The sequence below is a fragment of the Mya arenaria genome, chromosome 9 (assembly GCF_026914265.1).
Source record: "Mya arenaria isolate MELC-2E11 chromosome 9, ASM2691426v1".
NCBI lineage: Eukaryota > Metazoa > Mollusca > Bivalvia > Myida > Myidae > Mya > Mya arenaria.
This window is the reverse complement of record NC_069130.1, coordinates 74,163,407-74,179,183: the sequence shown is the minus strand read 5'-3', so window position 1 is coordinate 74,179,183 and position 15,777 is coordinate 74,163,407. Positions and strand designations below refer to the sequence as shown.

At 35.5% G+C, this 15,777-nt stretch overlaps 1 protein-coding gene across 6 annotated transcripts in view; it reads left to right on the top strand.

The window, feature by feature from the left end:
- Positions 1–72: 72 nt before the first annotated feature.
- The window catches only part of LOC128203000 (centrosomal protein of 104 kDa-like), a 34,875-nt gene continuing 19,170 nt past the window's right edge, over positions 73–15,777 (top strand). For 3 of the 6 annotated variants that reach the window (XM_052904230.1, XM_052904228.1, XM_052904229.1), the window contains exons 1-11: positions 74–303; positions 4,327–4,439; positions 8,009–8,100; positions 8,450–8,531; positions 9,302–9,509; positions 9,984–10,045; positions 11,535–11,644; positions 12,092–12,147; positions 12,931–13,086; positions 14,020–14,047; positions 14,347–14,455. In XM_052904230.1, the coding sequence (XP_052760190.1) occupies positions 4,327–4,439; positions 8,009–8,100; positions 8,450–8,531; positions 9,302–9,509; positions 9,984–10,045; positions 11,535–11,644; positions 12,092–12,147; positions 12,931–13,086; positions 14,020–14,047; positions 14,347–14,455 (1,016 nt within the window). In that variant the 5' untranslated portion in view covers positions 74–303. Of the gene's footprint in view, positions 304–4,326; positions 4,440–8,008; positions 8,101–8,449; positions 8,532–9,301; positions 9,510–9,983; positions 10,046–11,534; positions 11,645–12,091; positions 12,148–12,930; positions 13,087–14,019; positions 14,048–14,346; positions 14,456–15,777 lie in introns of all 6 variants that reach the window. The other 3 variants (XM_052904226.1, XM_052904224.1, XM_052904227.1) reach the window with 2 other exon arrangements.

Genomic DNA, 15,777 nt, shown 5'->3' with positions numbered 1-15,777 from the left:
GAAGTTGTTTAGTAAACAAGTGGAGCTTTCTCCCAATATATGGTGTTGTGGGTCGTGAAGGGCTAGAAATCAGTGTAACCTCGCGTGCAAAATGGTCAAATGACTATAGACCACATTTTTTATTACACAAATTTATTTAGTGGGCTCAACAGTCGATTAAATTATCATCGAACTATTTTTGGCTTTTGAAAGCATGTGAGTTCTCGCGAGAAATTTCAGAAAAAATGTCAACAAACCTGTGGTTGTCAAGATAGTCGTCGCCTATTCAGTGATTTAATTTGGGAATAAATGTAATAACTTAAGGTACAGTAAGCAATTGTCATGTTGTTTTTAATAGTATTATGTCATTTATTCTATAAAATAAGTTTTCATATCATTTCTCAAGTCATTAAAGTGGTTGTCTAAGGTTTTTGTTATTAGATTTTATTTTAGGTCAAACACAACTATGTAGTGTGAATGGTTCTTGGCGCCAGATAAACTGAGTCAGAAGAGAGCTGTGCTTGTATTCTGGCGGTTGTCAGTTCGAACCCCACAATATGCATAATTTTCCTCCCACGTTTACTTGACTGGCATCGAAAAAAATGCAACAGTTTTCCTCGCAGCTGTTCTTTTCAGCCACTTCATTCTCCTTAGGGTAACATTTCAACAATATATATACTGGTTTACTTCTAATAAAGAGGATTCTATGATGTGACACTTTTCTGGTGTCCTGTATTGCGTCAATTGGTACCGTATTATATCATGTATAGGACGCTAGCATAGATAGGACGTAGTCTAAAATAATAGACGTGTTATACGGGATTCTTCCAATTCCTAACGTCTAAACGGGAATGTGCAAAAAACGGGGGTGTTTTAAAAATATTGAAATTGTTTTAAGTGAAGTATTTTATGGTTGAAATTGATCATAAAGAGTTATATTCATATTTTACCATGTAAGTGAAATGTTATTTTGCTCTAAACAAGCTTTTAATGCATTAAAACAAGTTGTTTACCTTTCCAATAAAACGAAAGTTGACTGACACAAAAACATTTATGCGAAGGGGAACAACTCGATACAATCGTAATAACTCGGCCTCCTCCGACAAAGCTTCGAGATAACCCTCGTTATACAATCATAACAACTCGGCCATGGCCGAAATGTTCCGAGCGATTTAAAACAGTGCCCTGAAGCCTTGCAGGTGCCCTTCATGTATATATCGTTATGTTTTGACAGAATGAAATGAAAAAAGCCGTCAAACTCATAATTATAAGTTGGATATTTATTTTTTTGTGTACGGAACTAATATAAAATAACATTATCTGGTAATATTTCTTGTTTTTATGATATTTTATAGACTCTATATGCTTTAACCCGGAATCCTGATCGGAACAACTACCCACTTTTGATACTAAACAATTTGTACGTGAAGGATTTGCCATATCAAAAATCTGGAAAAAATCCGCCAACGTACAATTATTTGGACTAAGATAGGACGCAGGCAAAAAAATCGTTAAGAAAACGGGTAAAACACCTTAATATATCAGATAGGACGCAGCGGAAAAATGTCAAAATCGGAGCCGAAAAATTGAGGTTGGTAAAGTATTTATAACATATATATTGAAGTAAAAAAACAAACAAAAATTGTATAAAAGGCATATTTTGATAAGTGTCTTGTGTATTTCGATAATTATCATTGTATTTCGGTAATTAAACGTACACAACAATGATATATGTCTTGACATTTTGAGAACATTCACGCATAATATAAGACTTATACAAATGCTGTAATAGACTAGTTCTGACCGACAGCCAACCGTTGCAACCGTTGCATCTCCCGACATGCCTTCTGAATGACAGTCAACCGTTGCAACCGTTGTAAAACTGTGTATTGTCAAAACTAATGATTGTTTTGATAAGGCTTGTCGCTGCGCGGAATAAAGCATGTCAGCATAATTATTGCATGTCGGTAATTAGCCTTGTCAGAAGAAGGCACCTCGGGTAAAGTGCGAACAAACATCAATACGGTATTACCATCACAATAATTTGTTCTATTGATGTTTTTCTAATGACAGACAGCGGGTGTTTTTCACACCTTCGCACATTTGAAAAGATTTGATAGTGACAATAATGCTACTTTGCGTTATGCACATTCCTTTATTATTTTTTTAAAACAGTTACATACAACAAAATGTTTTGTAAAATATCGAAACATTAAAATCATGAACAACGATTATTTGATAAATACCTCCTTTCCTGATTTTCCGTTGCCGTTATAACTCAATCCAGTTAAAGTGCTGACTCACATCGAGTTTTTGTGAGTAGCGTCCCTTTTGTAAAAAAGTAAACACTCGTGTTTGTTTTCAATTTATTTCTCAATAAATCCTTTTTCAAGTAAACATTCAATATATTTCTGCGTGTTAACTTGCATGATTTTACCTATGTCAGTTGTTCACTTCGGTGACGCAGTACAGATACTTACTATTACCGCGTTCTTCCCCGGTCCGATATTTTCGACCTGAAATGGACTATTACCGCGTTCTTCCCCGGTGCGATATTTTCGACCTGAAATGGACTTGGAAAAAACCAGATGAAATTCTAATAGCATAGAAAGGACGCAGGCAATTTTTAAGACGATAATTGGGGGTAAAAAAGTGCGTCCTATGCATGATATAATACGGTAGTCCATTTAAACAGCCGCTTCAGAATCATTTCACAATTTTTGTTCGGGTGACGCTATTAGGGGAACATAATAAATGTTCAAATGTTAATAAAATTCCCTTAAGGCGCATTATTGTGGCTAGCTGATTTGGTATGTATATACATATTTCATTTTGTCGAGACAGTGCAACTGTCAAGGTGGTGCTTGTTCAGTATAGCTTATGAACCAGTCAATTACGCCTCCCCCTGTCATGAACAGGTAGTTGCCGTAATGATTTATTACCTGTACCTGATTTTACTATTTCTACCAACATATCAATCAACATATTTTTATTTCTACTAGTATATCCAGGCCATTTATTTCCTATTTTGATTCAACGGCACAAACCAGTTAAGAAATGGCAGGTTATTCGATGAATGAATGATTTCATAAAAAAACTACATGTACTTAGGCCAATATAAACTTTTTTGCTAGATTTTCTTCCAAACTGTTTTTTAATGGGGCTGGGGGTGAAATTTTAATAAATGCTTATTTTTCTTAGATGACTTTCACCGTTGAATATGTGTTCATGCTCTATCTTTCTTATTGCACAAGGGACTATATACATGTGTTTTAGATGAATCACAAACACGACTGTATCACATCAACAGGTATAAATAAATGTCATTCCCAAACATTATGTACCAGTCAATTGTAACTACGGCCCCCCAAGGTCTGAGGGTATACAAGGGATAGCCGGGGAAATGGGCCGTGTTTTTACCTTCCTGGTGGCCCCGCAGTGCCGGGTGAATGCAGTAGTTTTATATTCGCGCCAATTATAGAGGGGAATGTGCTTTACTTAGGGTCCCTGAGGTGCGGGGGCATTTAGCGGCGATTTTACCATCAGTTCGTCCCCGCAGGGCAGGGTTTTTACCCGGGCTTGGCTCGTCAAAGTCCCCGCTATTCCCCGGACCAAAAGGGGCCGTGGTTACAATTTACTGGTGCATTACCGGTGCGGGGGCATTTAGCGGCGATTTTACCATCAGTTCGTCCCCGCAGGGCAGGGTTTTTACCCGGGCTTGGCTCGTCAAAGTCCCCGCTATTCCCCGGACCAAAAGGGGCCGTGGTTACAATTTACTGGTGCATTACCGGACCAATAAAGACCCTATTTCAACATTTTTATTAGAGTAAATCAAATATAAGGGGCCGCAAAAAAAGGAGGGGGTGGGCGGAAAAAAAACCTAGCTATTAATTTATAGTTGCCTTAATTACATATATTTATTTTGGCAACTTGAAAAGGTTTCTGATAGGTAGGACTTATGAAAGCTGCGAGCTGATTTGGGAAGTTTTGTAAGAAAATTAAGTAGGATTTAAACAGGAATTACGGAGAAAAGATATATGACATTATACATACATGTAACTGTTTCAGTTTTCCAGAAGTTGTCATGGACAGATATTAACCTGTTAATATATGTTGTTTGATGCAACAAGCAACATTACTGGAATGTGAAATTTTTGCATGTGGGATTTTTATGAAAATAGGCATTGTCACTTAATGTTCTTTTGTGTTGGTGAAATTGACGTATGAAAAATCATTTTGTTGTTTCAGTTACTGTCACAGCTTTGCAGTTTAAATCTGCGTCTGTGTATTAATCTCAATCACTGCAAAGCACCCATCTTCATACTAACAATGACTGTTTGGTTGCAGATGCCACACAAGCTATCGTTCAAAGTGACTCATGCCTCAGGACAGGACGAAGTTCACCGGGCATCAGAGCTCAACTTTCACAGCCCACTCACAAAGGGATGGCAGTCTGCAAGGTATGGAGTGTGCTGGAATTTCGCCCAAATAAAAACAATGTCTCAGGCACGACCATGACATCCATTTAAGCCAAACGAATAAGTTTGTGGGAATATAAGGGACTTTAGACAGTTGGTAATTTCTGACAGGCAAGATTACCAAATTTATGCTCTGTTGATCTGTCAAACAGGAAATAGGCCTGGCCAGATTACTTTTTCAATGGATTTTTGAAATCTTGAACACCTCAGACTCTATGGATTTTGACAAGTTTCCCTGCTGCAGACGTGCAATTTAGATATTAACAATATTGCAGTTTACATGTCTAAATCCCGTGGCAATAACTCATAAGGCAAAACATTGATTGGTGCATTATAATGTAAACTAGCGTTTATCTCAGTTTATTGTAACTACTTAAGTCTTGAGTTATGGCCCTTGAACATTGGACAAAACATTCAATCTTAAAAAGCGAACACTGTGAGTGCACTTGATTTTGTGAAAAAACATCAGCATTTTTTTTCTTTTTATTTGTAGCTTATTACATGTTTTACAGATTTGGATGTTATCTGAATTGATCTCAAGTGGTGAATTGTATATTTATACCTGTTGTACATACCGCATGGTTAAAACAGCAAACATAAACTTGGTGCATATAATGACAAAAGTAAATTTAAAACAACTGGATAGATGGTATGTGAACGTAGGCAAATATTAACTAAAATCTATGCAGTATTTAAGATGTAGAAGTGTGACAAATATGTCACATTTTTGCTTGTCCCCCCTCTCTCGCTGCCAAAAAACATACCGTAGTAATTGGTCTATGCATGCACATACATAGTCCTGTTCAGTGCTTTTATGATTTTGCAATGCAATCTGTACACATTGTGTTTTTAAATAGAAAAGGGTATCCAAAACCATCCAATTAATAGAAGAATACATACATGTATGTATAATAATGATCAATATTTAATATCCTTATAAAGCAAGCTCCAAAAAGAGATAGTATGTACAGATATATATATATATGTGTGTGTAAAAATTTGGCCCCAGTCCTCCCTTAAAAAGTATATATCTTACCCTGCATAGGAAAAACAATCCCTTAAATGTTTAAAAATATCAATATAGTGCCATTAATGAATATTACCATAGGTTTGTTAAGTTTGAAAACAAGTGCAAAATTATATGAATCATGTTTGTATTATTTCCCCCTTTTTGCCAAAATGACGCTATTTTCGCCTATCAAAGGGCCCCGCCAACGTTCCCTTAAAAGTGGAAAAACACTGATATGTATATATATATATTACAGGTAATGTCAGATCTCAAAATAGGTGTTATGATGAGTATCATTTCTCCTATAAGTTTCCTCACTTTCCCTAATTTGACTGGAGGGAGAATAAGTCACCTCTGCCAAAAGTTTCAGCCTAGTGAGAGCCCGTGGGTTACACTTCAAGTATGTTTTGCTAAAACACTGTAGGCGATATCAAATTAAAAAGTTATTAATCATCTAAGATCAAATGAAACTCACTATTTGTTTATCAATTGAAACTGTGAATGCATATACATTATTGATTCATCTGCCTTTAGGCTGTAGTTTAATGGATGTGGAGGACACAGTTAGGCTGTAGTTTAATGGATGTGGAGGACACAGTTAGGCTGTAGTTCAATGGATGTGGAGGACACAGTTTATTGATAGAAATATGAGCCATACAAGAGGAAGCTTTAGCATTTTAGTTTGTACTTATCATATTGATCTGTAGAATACAGCAGTAAATTGATGGTCTGTGATTTTTTCTCTCATCCTTTTGTTAATGGGCCAGTCCAGGCCTTACAATTGTGAAAACTACGCCAGAAAATGTCTAAAATTGTGTATTTACCATAATATATTTCTTTTTAAAGATAGTGAAGATTGAGTTTCACTTTTGTTTATACTTTTTTGGTTTGTGAATGCAGCCATTTTCAGAAAACACTGATAGAAAAAAGTGTGATTTCATGAATATTTCAGAACTTATTAAAACTTTCTTGTTTCATAAAACGGATTGCAAATAAATACAGAACACATTATAATTTATTGTTGCAAAATATAGTTCAATACTTTTATTTGTTGCACTGGCCTACAGCCCCCAATGTGAACCTTAAGTGATTAATAATATTAAGCACCTCTATAAGTTAGTGAGTAGGCAGGCCTACAACTTACCAACAACAACACAACACCAACAGCAACCTTTATGAAATAGTTAGTCATTACTACTGATAAATATTCTGTGAATGTTATATCCATTAAAGGATGGCGATGCAAAAATGACAAAGGTTAGATTTATTAAATACAAATATTTATTAAATAATGAATAACCAATATCAAAATAAGACATTCACACATTCAACCCTTTGATAGTTATACCCCCCAAAACAAAGTTTGGGGGGGGGTATACTGGAATCGGGTTGTCCGTCTGTCTGTCTGTCCGTCCGTTTTTTTTGTCCGAGATTCATCTTTGTCGTTATTGAACAAATCTTTTTCAAACTTTCAGATATTAATGGCCATGATGTAAACTTGCGCCTCTGTGAAATTGGTACGGGTCACATGACCCTGACCAGAGTTATCTCCCCTTGATGTGTTAAAGTAGGCAAAATAAGCCCTGTCCGGGATTCATCTTTGTTATTATTCAACAAATCTTTATCAAACTTTCAGAAATTAATGGCCATGTTGTAAACTTTCGCCTCTGTGAATTTGGTACAGGTCACATGACCCTGACTGGAGTTATCTCCCCTTGATGTGTTAAAGTAGGCAAAATAAGCCCTGTCCGGGATTCATCTTTGTTATTATTCAACAAATCTTTATCAAACTTTCAGAAATTAATGGCCATGTTGTAAACTTTCGCCTCTGTGAATTTGGTACAGGTCACATGACCCTGACTGGAGTTATCTCCCCTTGTAGGCAAAATTAGCTTTGTCCGGCCTAACTCCAGGGCAAACAACCTAGACATGGAGGGGTGGGGGGTATTCGTTAGCCTATGGCTTACAGTTCTAGTTGTCAATATTTTGCTACAGATCACTGCCGCTATGTAAATACGGAGTTGAATAAAACTTTCAGTGGCTAGTGGTCATATTCAATATCAGACTTAGATGTAACTTATATTTAAGAGTAGAAACTGAGTGTTTTAATTGGACTGTGCAATTGATTAACCTGAATACACTGGATGAAATCAATGAGGCGTGACTAAAGATAAGAATTATATTGAAAATGGCACCAGGGGTCATATTCATAAAGCGTCTTAGATCAAATGTTCAACCCAGTGAAATGTCAGTCAATAAAATTAGTCTTTTGGATGAACAAGCCCGAATTATTATACTACTGCTTGGCATGATATTTTTGAACATGCCCTGCTGTATAAAACCCAGAATTTGAGCAAGCCCAGAAGGCATTTTACCAGTGCAGGGTTTGCAACCAGTGCTAATTTCGATCTCGGAAATGTTTCAATTTTTTAACAACAATTCTCCTGTAATAGCTATAGTTATGTAGCTCTGTTTTATATTGTATTTCAGTATTTATATAACTTGTCACATTTTTTTGTTATCTGATTAAGTTTATTTGCAGATACTGCCTGTACCCCCAGGATATTGTTATACATCTAGAGAAGCGCTCCAGACTTCGGAAAATCCAGGTCCTATCACACCAATGCCTCATAGGTAGGCCCGTAATCCCTTTGAATACGCTCGAAGATGAAAAAAAAATCCTTTTGTAAAAAACCGGAAGAGAACAGGCAGTTAAATATTCCCCATGTATGTCCAGATAAAATGCAGATAATCTGATGTTGGTTTGAGGCCTATTTGTAAGGGCACAGATGAAATAAAATATAATAAAACAAATATAATAAAATAATAAAGAAAAAAATTCATATGAATGATTTTATGATGCAAAAGAAGGAATCAAAATTCAAACATTTGAAAAAAGAGTTGACAAGAATGATTATAGTGTATACACATAAGTAACTTCTAGTTCGCTATTTCTAATTCCCTACATCTTGTGTATTTTCAGCCACCAGAATTGAGTTCTTTGTGGGTGATGTGCCAGATGGGATGCCGGTGGACCTGGACAATGCTCGATACACACGACTAGGGTAGGGGAGTAAACTCTGCATACATTATGGCTATGACTCACTCTGCCAAATTAAATCAATTATTACAGTCGATAAGCTTTATGATGGATTAATAAGCCATTCTGAAGAGCTCTTCAAATAATAAGAGTGCTTTAAGTCTTTTCCTCTTTAATGGATTTCAAGAGGTCTCTAATTATTTGTTCCCATAATTATAGCAATTGCTAGCAACAATTCAATTGTTGCTGTCACTTATTGAATTACAGAGCTCTTTAATCAACTAAAGAGAGCTGTAATTCAATTAATGAGAGCAACAAATGATTTGTAGATCTATCCTATTCTAAAAATAATTGATAGAAACTCTCTTTAAATGAATTGAAAGTGCTTTTCAAATATATCAGTTCATGTAGACTGGTGTCCATCATATCTGGAAATGCTTTTGCTTTAATCATTGTAGTTCTACATGGCATGGTTTGATTCTGCAAAAAATAATATGTGATCAAAATCCATGTCACCAAATAAGCATTTTGGAAAAAGAATGCAAGTTTGGTTAACTAGTCATCGTATATAGCTTGGACACTAAAATATGGCCATTTAGTAAAACTTTAAAAAATATAATTATATATATGTAAAATACATATTTCATAACTCTTATAATCTTATTGAAATGTCATATTATTCCTTTTTCAACAATATCAATGGACTGAATGGCCAAAGTTTGGTGTGACAATGACCTGTGAGATGTTTTGAAGTCTGACCTTATTCCTGACAACTAACATGAACACCCTTTCCAGGTATGTCTCCCTCTCAGACAATGAAAAGACGGGCTTCAAGGCACGAGAGCTCAAGTCAGTCCAGGTTGACGCGGTGGGCGTGTTCCTCAAGCTGAACATTCACAAGAACCATATCAACAAGTACAACATCTACAACCAGGTCGGCCTTGTAGCTGTCAACGTGATTGGGGATCCCATCAGGAAAGGTCTCGAAGATATTGATGATATGGTGAGACTTTTATCCTGTTATCAGTCAATGAAATTAGACTTTTGGTTTTAGAAAAAAATGAGTATAAGCACTAGGTAAGGGCCCAAATTACATTGATTGAGAGATACAAACATACAAACACCACAAACTGTCTGTGTTTGGGTAAATGATGGGATTGCCGTTTTGTAACAAATTGTTACATTAGTGCTTCACATCAATTTTTTAATCAAACCCTGTTTTAAATATTCCAAACCTGGGCGGGAATCATTTTACTAGTGCAATGTCACCAGGCAGTGTTGTCAGTGAATCATTTTGCCACACATCCCAAGTTCTATACTTAAATACTTTTCAAGATTATCTCAATTATTAGCTTGTCTGATTTTTGTAAGAAATCAAATTGAGTTCTTGTGATGGCGTTAGTGCTATTCTTGTCAGTTTTGTTGGTGCTGTCACCTTGGGTGGTTCTGTTTACCATATGTCAATTTTTCCTTGCAGGATCTGTTCACTGAGAGGAGAAAAGTTTTGGACGACCCCAGCATGGATGGACTCTATAACAGGTAAACAAATAACTGGTTTGTCACTTTATCATTAATCTTTCCAACAAATAATGTACTGATCAAATTCTGAAAAGAAAATGAGTGGGACTTCGATCCCTCCCCAAGTCCTTCTTTCATTCAAGTGATGATCCAGTAATAAACTGAACTTTTCTTTGCCAGTAGCATTTACTGCTGTTTTAACGGTCACTGGTGAAATAGTTTGCAAGTTCACCTTATATATTGCACTTTGTGCATATGAAAATGTTTGTAATTTCCTATTACAATATATCTAATTACAAATATGATTTTTGGATCTTCCTAAATATGTTGGATAATAAATTTGTATCCAGTCTGGCTATGTAAAATTAAAGTTTGAGCAAGCCAGACAAACCTTTTACCAGTAAGTTTAAGCAAGCCAGACAAACCTTTTTCCAGTGCAAGTTTAAGCAAGCCAGACAAACCTTTACCAGTAAGTTTAAGCAAGCCAGACAAACCTTTTACCAGTAAGTTTTAGCAAGACAGACAAACCTTTTTCCAGTGCAAGTTTAAGCAAGCCAGACAAACCTTTTTCCAGTGCAAGTTTAAGCAAGCCAGACAAACCTTTTTCCAGTGCAAGTTTAAGCAAGCCAGACAAACCTTTTACCAGTAAGTTTAAGCAGGCCAGACAAACCTTTTTCCAGTGCAAGTTTAAGCTAAACCTTATATACCAGTAAGTTTTAGCAAGCCAGACAAACCTTTTTCCAGTGCAAGTTTAAGCTAAACCTTATATACCAGTAAGTTTTAGTAAGCCATACAAACCTTTTACCAGTAAGTTTAAGCAAGCCAGACAAACCTTTTTCCAGTAAGTTTTAGCAAGCCAGACAAACCTTTTTCCAGTGCAAGTTTAAGCTAAACCTTATATACCAGTAAGTTTAAGCAAGCCAGACAAACCTTTTACCAGTAAGTTTAAGCAAGCCAGACAAACCTTTTACCAGTAAGTTTTAGCAAGCCAGACAAACCTTTTACCAGTAAGTTTAAGCAAGCCAGACAAACCTTTTACCAGTAAGTTTTAGCAAGCCAGACAAACCTTTTACCAGTAAGTTTTAGCAAGCCAGACAAACCTTTTACCAGTAAGTTTAAGCAAGCCAGACAAACCTTTTACCAGTAAGTTTTAGCAAGCCAGACAAACCTTTTACCAGTAAGTTTTAGCAAGCCAGACAAACCTTTTTCCAGTGCAAGTTTAAGCTAAACCTTATATACCAGTAAGTTTAAGCAAGCTAGACAAACCTTTTACCAGTAAGTTTAAGCAAGCCAGACAAACCTTTTTCCAGTGCAAGTTTAAGCTAAACCTTATATACCAGTAAGTTTTAGCAAGCCAGACAAACCTTTACTAATATGTTTGACCAAGCCAGACAAATCTTTTACTTGTGCAATTTTGAGCAAGCCAGAAAAAACATTTACTGTTGCTGGGCATGCAGGCTAATGTAAATTTCAAAAACCAACATTTAGTTTGCACCTTGTCTCATTGCAGGCCGGACTACATATCTCCACTGGATGACCTGGCTTTTGACATGTACCAGGATCCCGAGATAGCTCAGATTATACGGAAACTTGAACGCAAAAAACAGGAAGCTGTGCTCCGTAAGGGAGTGGATTTTCAATTCAAATTGTATAACCCTTTTCTTTATAGAGAAGTGGCCACATCAGCCGTCCCTTTTTAATCTCCTTGTTATAAAATTTTGAGTAAAAGGGGCGTATCTATGAAGGAAAGGGGATAATTGTAAAACCAGTCTTTAAAAAAATGCACCAGCCCAAAGGCTTGAGGCTGGTTAAATCATTTTTGGGTCAAAAGAAACTCTGATATTTCAGGCACAATGGCCGTTTGCTTTTTATTTGCACTATACAATTCTCCAGATTTACTTCTGATCCTAATAATATCTTTAAACCAAATGACCCATGATTTAATATTGATCTTGTAAAACTGATTGTTATGGGTTGCTAATTTTTATGAATTGCTTCTAATATTTTTAATTGAAGAATGCACATAATTAGATTGCCAGTACGTAGATATGAATATATTTGTTTCAGAGGAAAGATACGAGTATGCCAAGAAGTTGAAACACACAATTCAGGAATTACAAAAGGTTGTAAGATTTTAAGCCTAATGGTATTGTCAAACCCTTGGTGTCATTAGTTCACTGCTGCAAGCAAAACCTTTAACGTTGGCCATAATTAAAAAACATCCAAGATATTCAAATGGAACTTTGTACACATGTTATCAGAGACCATATGCATATATACAGTACAACCTGTAACTCCAGCAAGGCACCAGCTACATATAATTGTTGAGACATGCCCTCTCATTTAACTAATTTTCTTTGTTAATTCTTTGCTCAACTTTGCAGGGTTCTTTAATTTTGAACTGTCAAGTGTTATTTTTATCACCTATTATGATTTGATATCAGACTGTGCTTTGATATAATTATTCTGCAAAAAATGCTTAATATCCATGGCCCTGTTTGAATATAATTTCTTTGTTATAAACCTTACACTACCTAAGAGTGCTTGGGGACACATGTTTAGTTGCTGGCAGAATCTATGGGATAAATATTCTTGCTATATTTTTATTGAAATGCAGTTTACGCCCAAAATGGGGTTACCCCTGGAAATTTACAATGTTGAGCATTATGATCTTGATTGAAATTGGGCCCTGTAGCTTTACTCAAGGTTTGGCTCAAGGCTAGATACAATTTGTGTATTGGGGGAATCCGACGATGGCATTCTGAAAGTGTTCACTATATTGCACACTTGTTACTTTAAAGTGATACTCGTATTTAAATTATCAATACATAGACATGTATAACAAAATTAAATCTTGAGTAAACTTGCAGTTTTTGTTTTGGGGTTGACAAATTCTTTCTTCCTAGGTTGGAGAAAAAATAGGCAAGTATGAAGTAGAGAAGAGACAGGCTGTGGAAAATGAGGATTATGACAAGGCAAAGCTAAAAAAGGCTCAGATGGATGAGTACAGAGTGCAGATATACAGGGACCTCAATGTGCCAGACTTGTTGGAGACCACTGGGGTGAGTGGCTTGGTCATTTTGGATGAACAGGGGAGTAGGTTTAATACCAGGATGAGTGGCTTGGAAGTTGTGGGTGAACAGGGGAGTATGTTATACTACTGGGCTGAATTGCTTTGACATTTTGGGTGAACAGGGTATCAGGTTTGCTTCCAGAATGAGTGGCTTGGAAGTGGGTTTACTACCAGGGTGATTGGCTAGGTCATTTTGGATGAACAGGAGAGTAGGTTTACTACCAGGGAGATTGGCTTGGAAGTTGTGGGTAAACAGGGGAGTATGTTATACTACCAGGCTGAGTTGCTTTGACATTTTGGGTGAACAGGGGATTAGGTTATACTCCCAAGAGTAGTAACTTTAAAATTTGGAGTGAATAGCAGAATAGGTTATTGTGCAAAGTTGTACAAAGTTGAATGGCTTGGACATATTGGTTGAAAATCGGAGTAGGTTATTTTACCAGGGTGAGTGATTTAGGCATTTTGGATGAACAGGGGAACAAGTTATACTATTTGGGTGAGTTGCTTGGAAATTTTAGGGGTCCAGTGGGGTAGATTATACTATCAGGAGTGGCTTAGAAATATGGGGTGATCAGCAGAGTAGTTTATACAAGATGATTTGCTTGGAAAATTCTGGGGTAACAGACTGGTAAGTTGTATTACAAGGAAGAGTGGTTTTGAATATTTGGGTACACAGGATAGTTGTTTAATTTTATGCGAATTGGATAGTTACATTGATGGAACTGATTTATATATGTCACATCTTCAGGATTCAAAGCAGTTTTATGTTTTTTTCGGAACTTAGAAATTCAGGAAACTATGTTTGAACTTTTTTTGTATAATAATACTTATTAAGTAAATCATTCTTAGTCATTAATGTAATTCTTATTTTCCTCGAACTTTGTGTTTTATTATTATAACTTGCATTTTTTTTACTTTTCAGTCGAGACATCCAAAGCATATAGACCTAGGTGGGTAATACAAGGTGTTATAAATGTTATAACATCACTCATAAGCCATTCAGGCAGGGCATTCAATTTCATAGCAATCTAGGAATTGATTATTATACGTTATACACTATATTTACAAGAGACCTTTATAAGTAAAAAACAAATAATAATAATATAAAAAGATGTAAGGCATATAACCAAAACAAAAAACTAATATAGAAAAAATAACAATAATTAGAGGAATAGGACAAAAATTCAGCCTTAAATCATTGCATGCCTTCACAATAAAACAATGACCAATCATATAACTTATTTTTCAGAATCAACTCGGCAGCCGACACCTCCTCGATTATTGGACCTTCCCAGAACTCCACCCAGTCCTCCACCCCGCACTCCATATGACGAGAGACCCCTGCCTGCCATTAAAAGGTAGTAATAGCTTGTTTAAAACATATCAGATCAATTTGAATAGCAGACATCATTTTTATAAAATGATTGATCTTTAACCAGGAAGGTGGGAGGGAGGCCTGTGGTCAAATGGTAGTGTCATTTACCTGTAAAAAGACCAGTTCTAGTAGAGACAATTGAATACCTTTCTTTTCAAAGAAAAAGAGTCATATTTTGATGGCAGTGGGCTAATTATTATCTACTTTGTAAAAATGTGGTGTCAAAGTAAGGTATGTTTTACCCAATTTTAAGGTAGTTCTGTCATTAATAATTTTGTTAGAACATGATTTGAATGCCTTTAGTTTTATATTGCTTTTTAAAGTATTAGTAATATTAAACCGAAACTGGCTTAGGGGAACTGTACAGTTTAGTATAACTATGTAAAATTGAATAAAAAAGAATAGAGGAGTGGTTTTCAGTCACATAACAATGCTGGCTTTAGATTTAGAGACTGTTTTGGTTGGTTATGTTCATGTACATACAAGTGATTAGTTGCTTGGTTGTATAAGTCACTTTTTTTGCCTTAACCAAATGGCGCTGCTTAGTGTTTTGAATTTAATACAACCATTTCATATTTTCTTTTATTACACTGCATGATATATCACATTTTTGGCGATTTTAAGTGTCATACATTCACTGCCATTTTATGAGACTCATTGAATTTTTACGAAGAAAAAAAAATTGAGTTAGTCATAGTTTTGTTGTCAACAGCTCTTTAGCGCAAAAACTTTGACCTTCGACCTTGGACATAATTCAAACACAGTTCAAAATATTCTCTTGAAATTTGGTATACACTTCACTAGTCATAATATGCACATTAGTAGTTAACTTATATCTATTTCTTCAATAACTTTTAACTTTTTCTTCAATAATTGTCTAGTTATACTCCTTGATAGATTTAAAAAGTCATGCAAAATCTTATAACTTTGCCATAACTTAAAAGCCATTAAAGGTTATCCCATGAAGCTTATCACAAGTGACAATGTGTAGGAAGACCCATAATTATAGTTTCAAAAATAATTGAGTTTTTCCCCTTGTTTGACTGAAAAAAAATCAGACTAGCATGGGCATTTTTGCACTACAGCACTCTAGTATAGTTTGTTTCATATATTGTCATTTATTTACACATTTTTTTCTGTGACATCTTTCAGTTCCATATTTTATTTTCAGATTACTTATCAATTCAGCATAATAGAAATATAGAATTGTTTTTACATAACTTTATAGTTGATGAAGAATGAAGAAAAAACACGAAAGGTCTACATCTCATTTAAAAGCTCACAAAATCTTAATATTCACTTTAC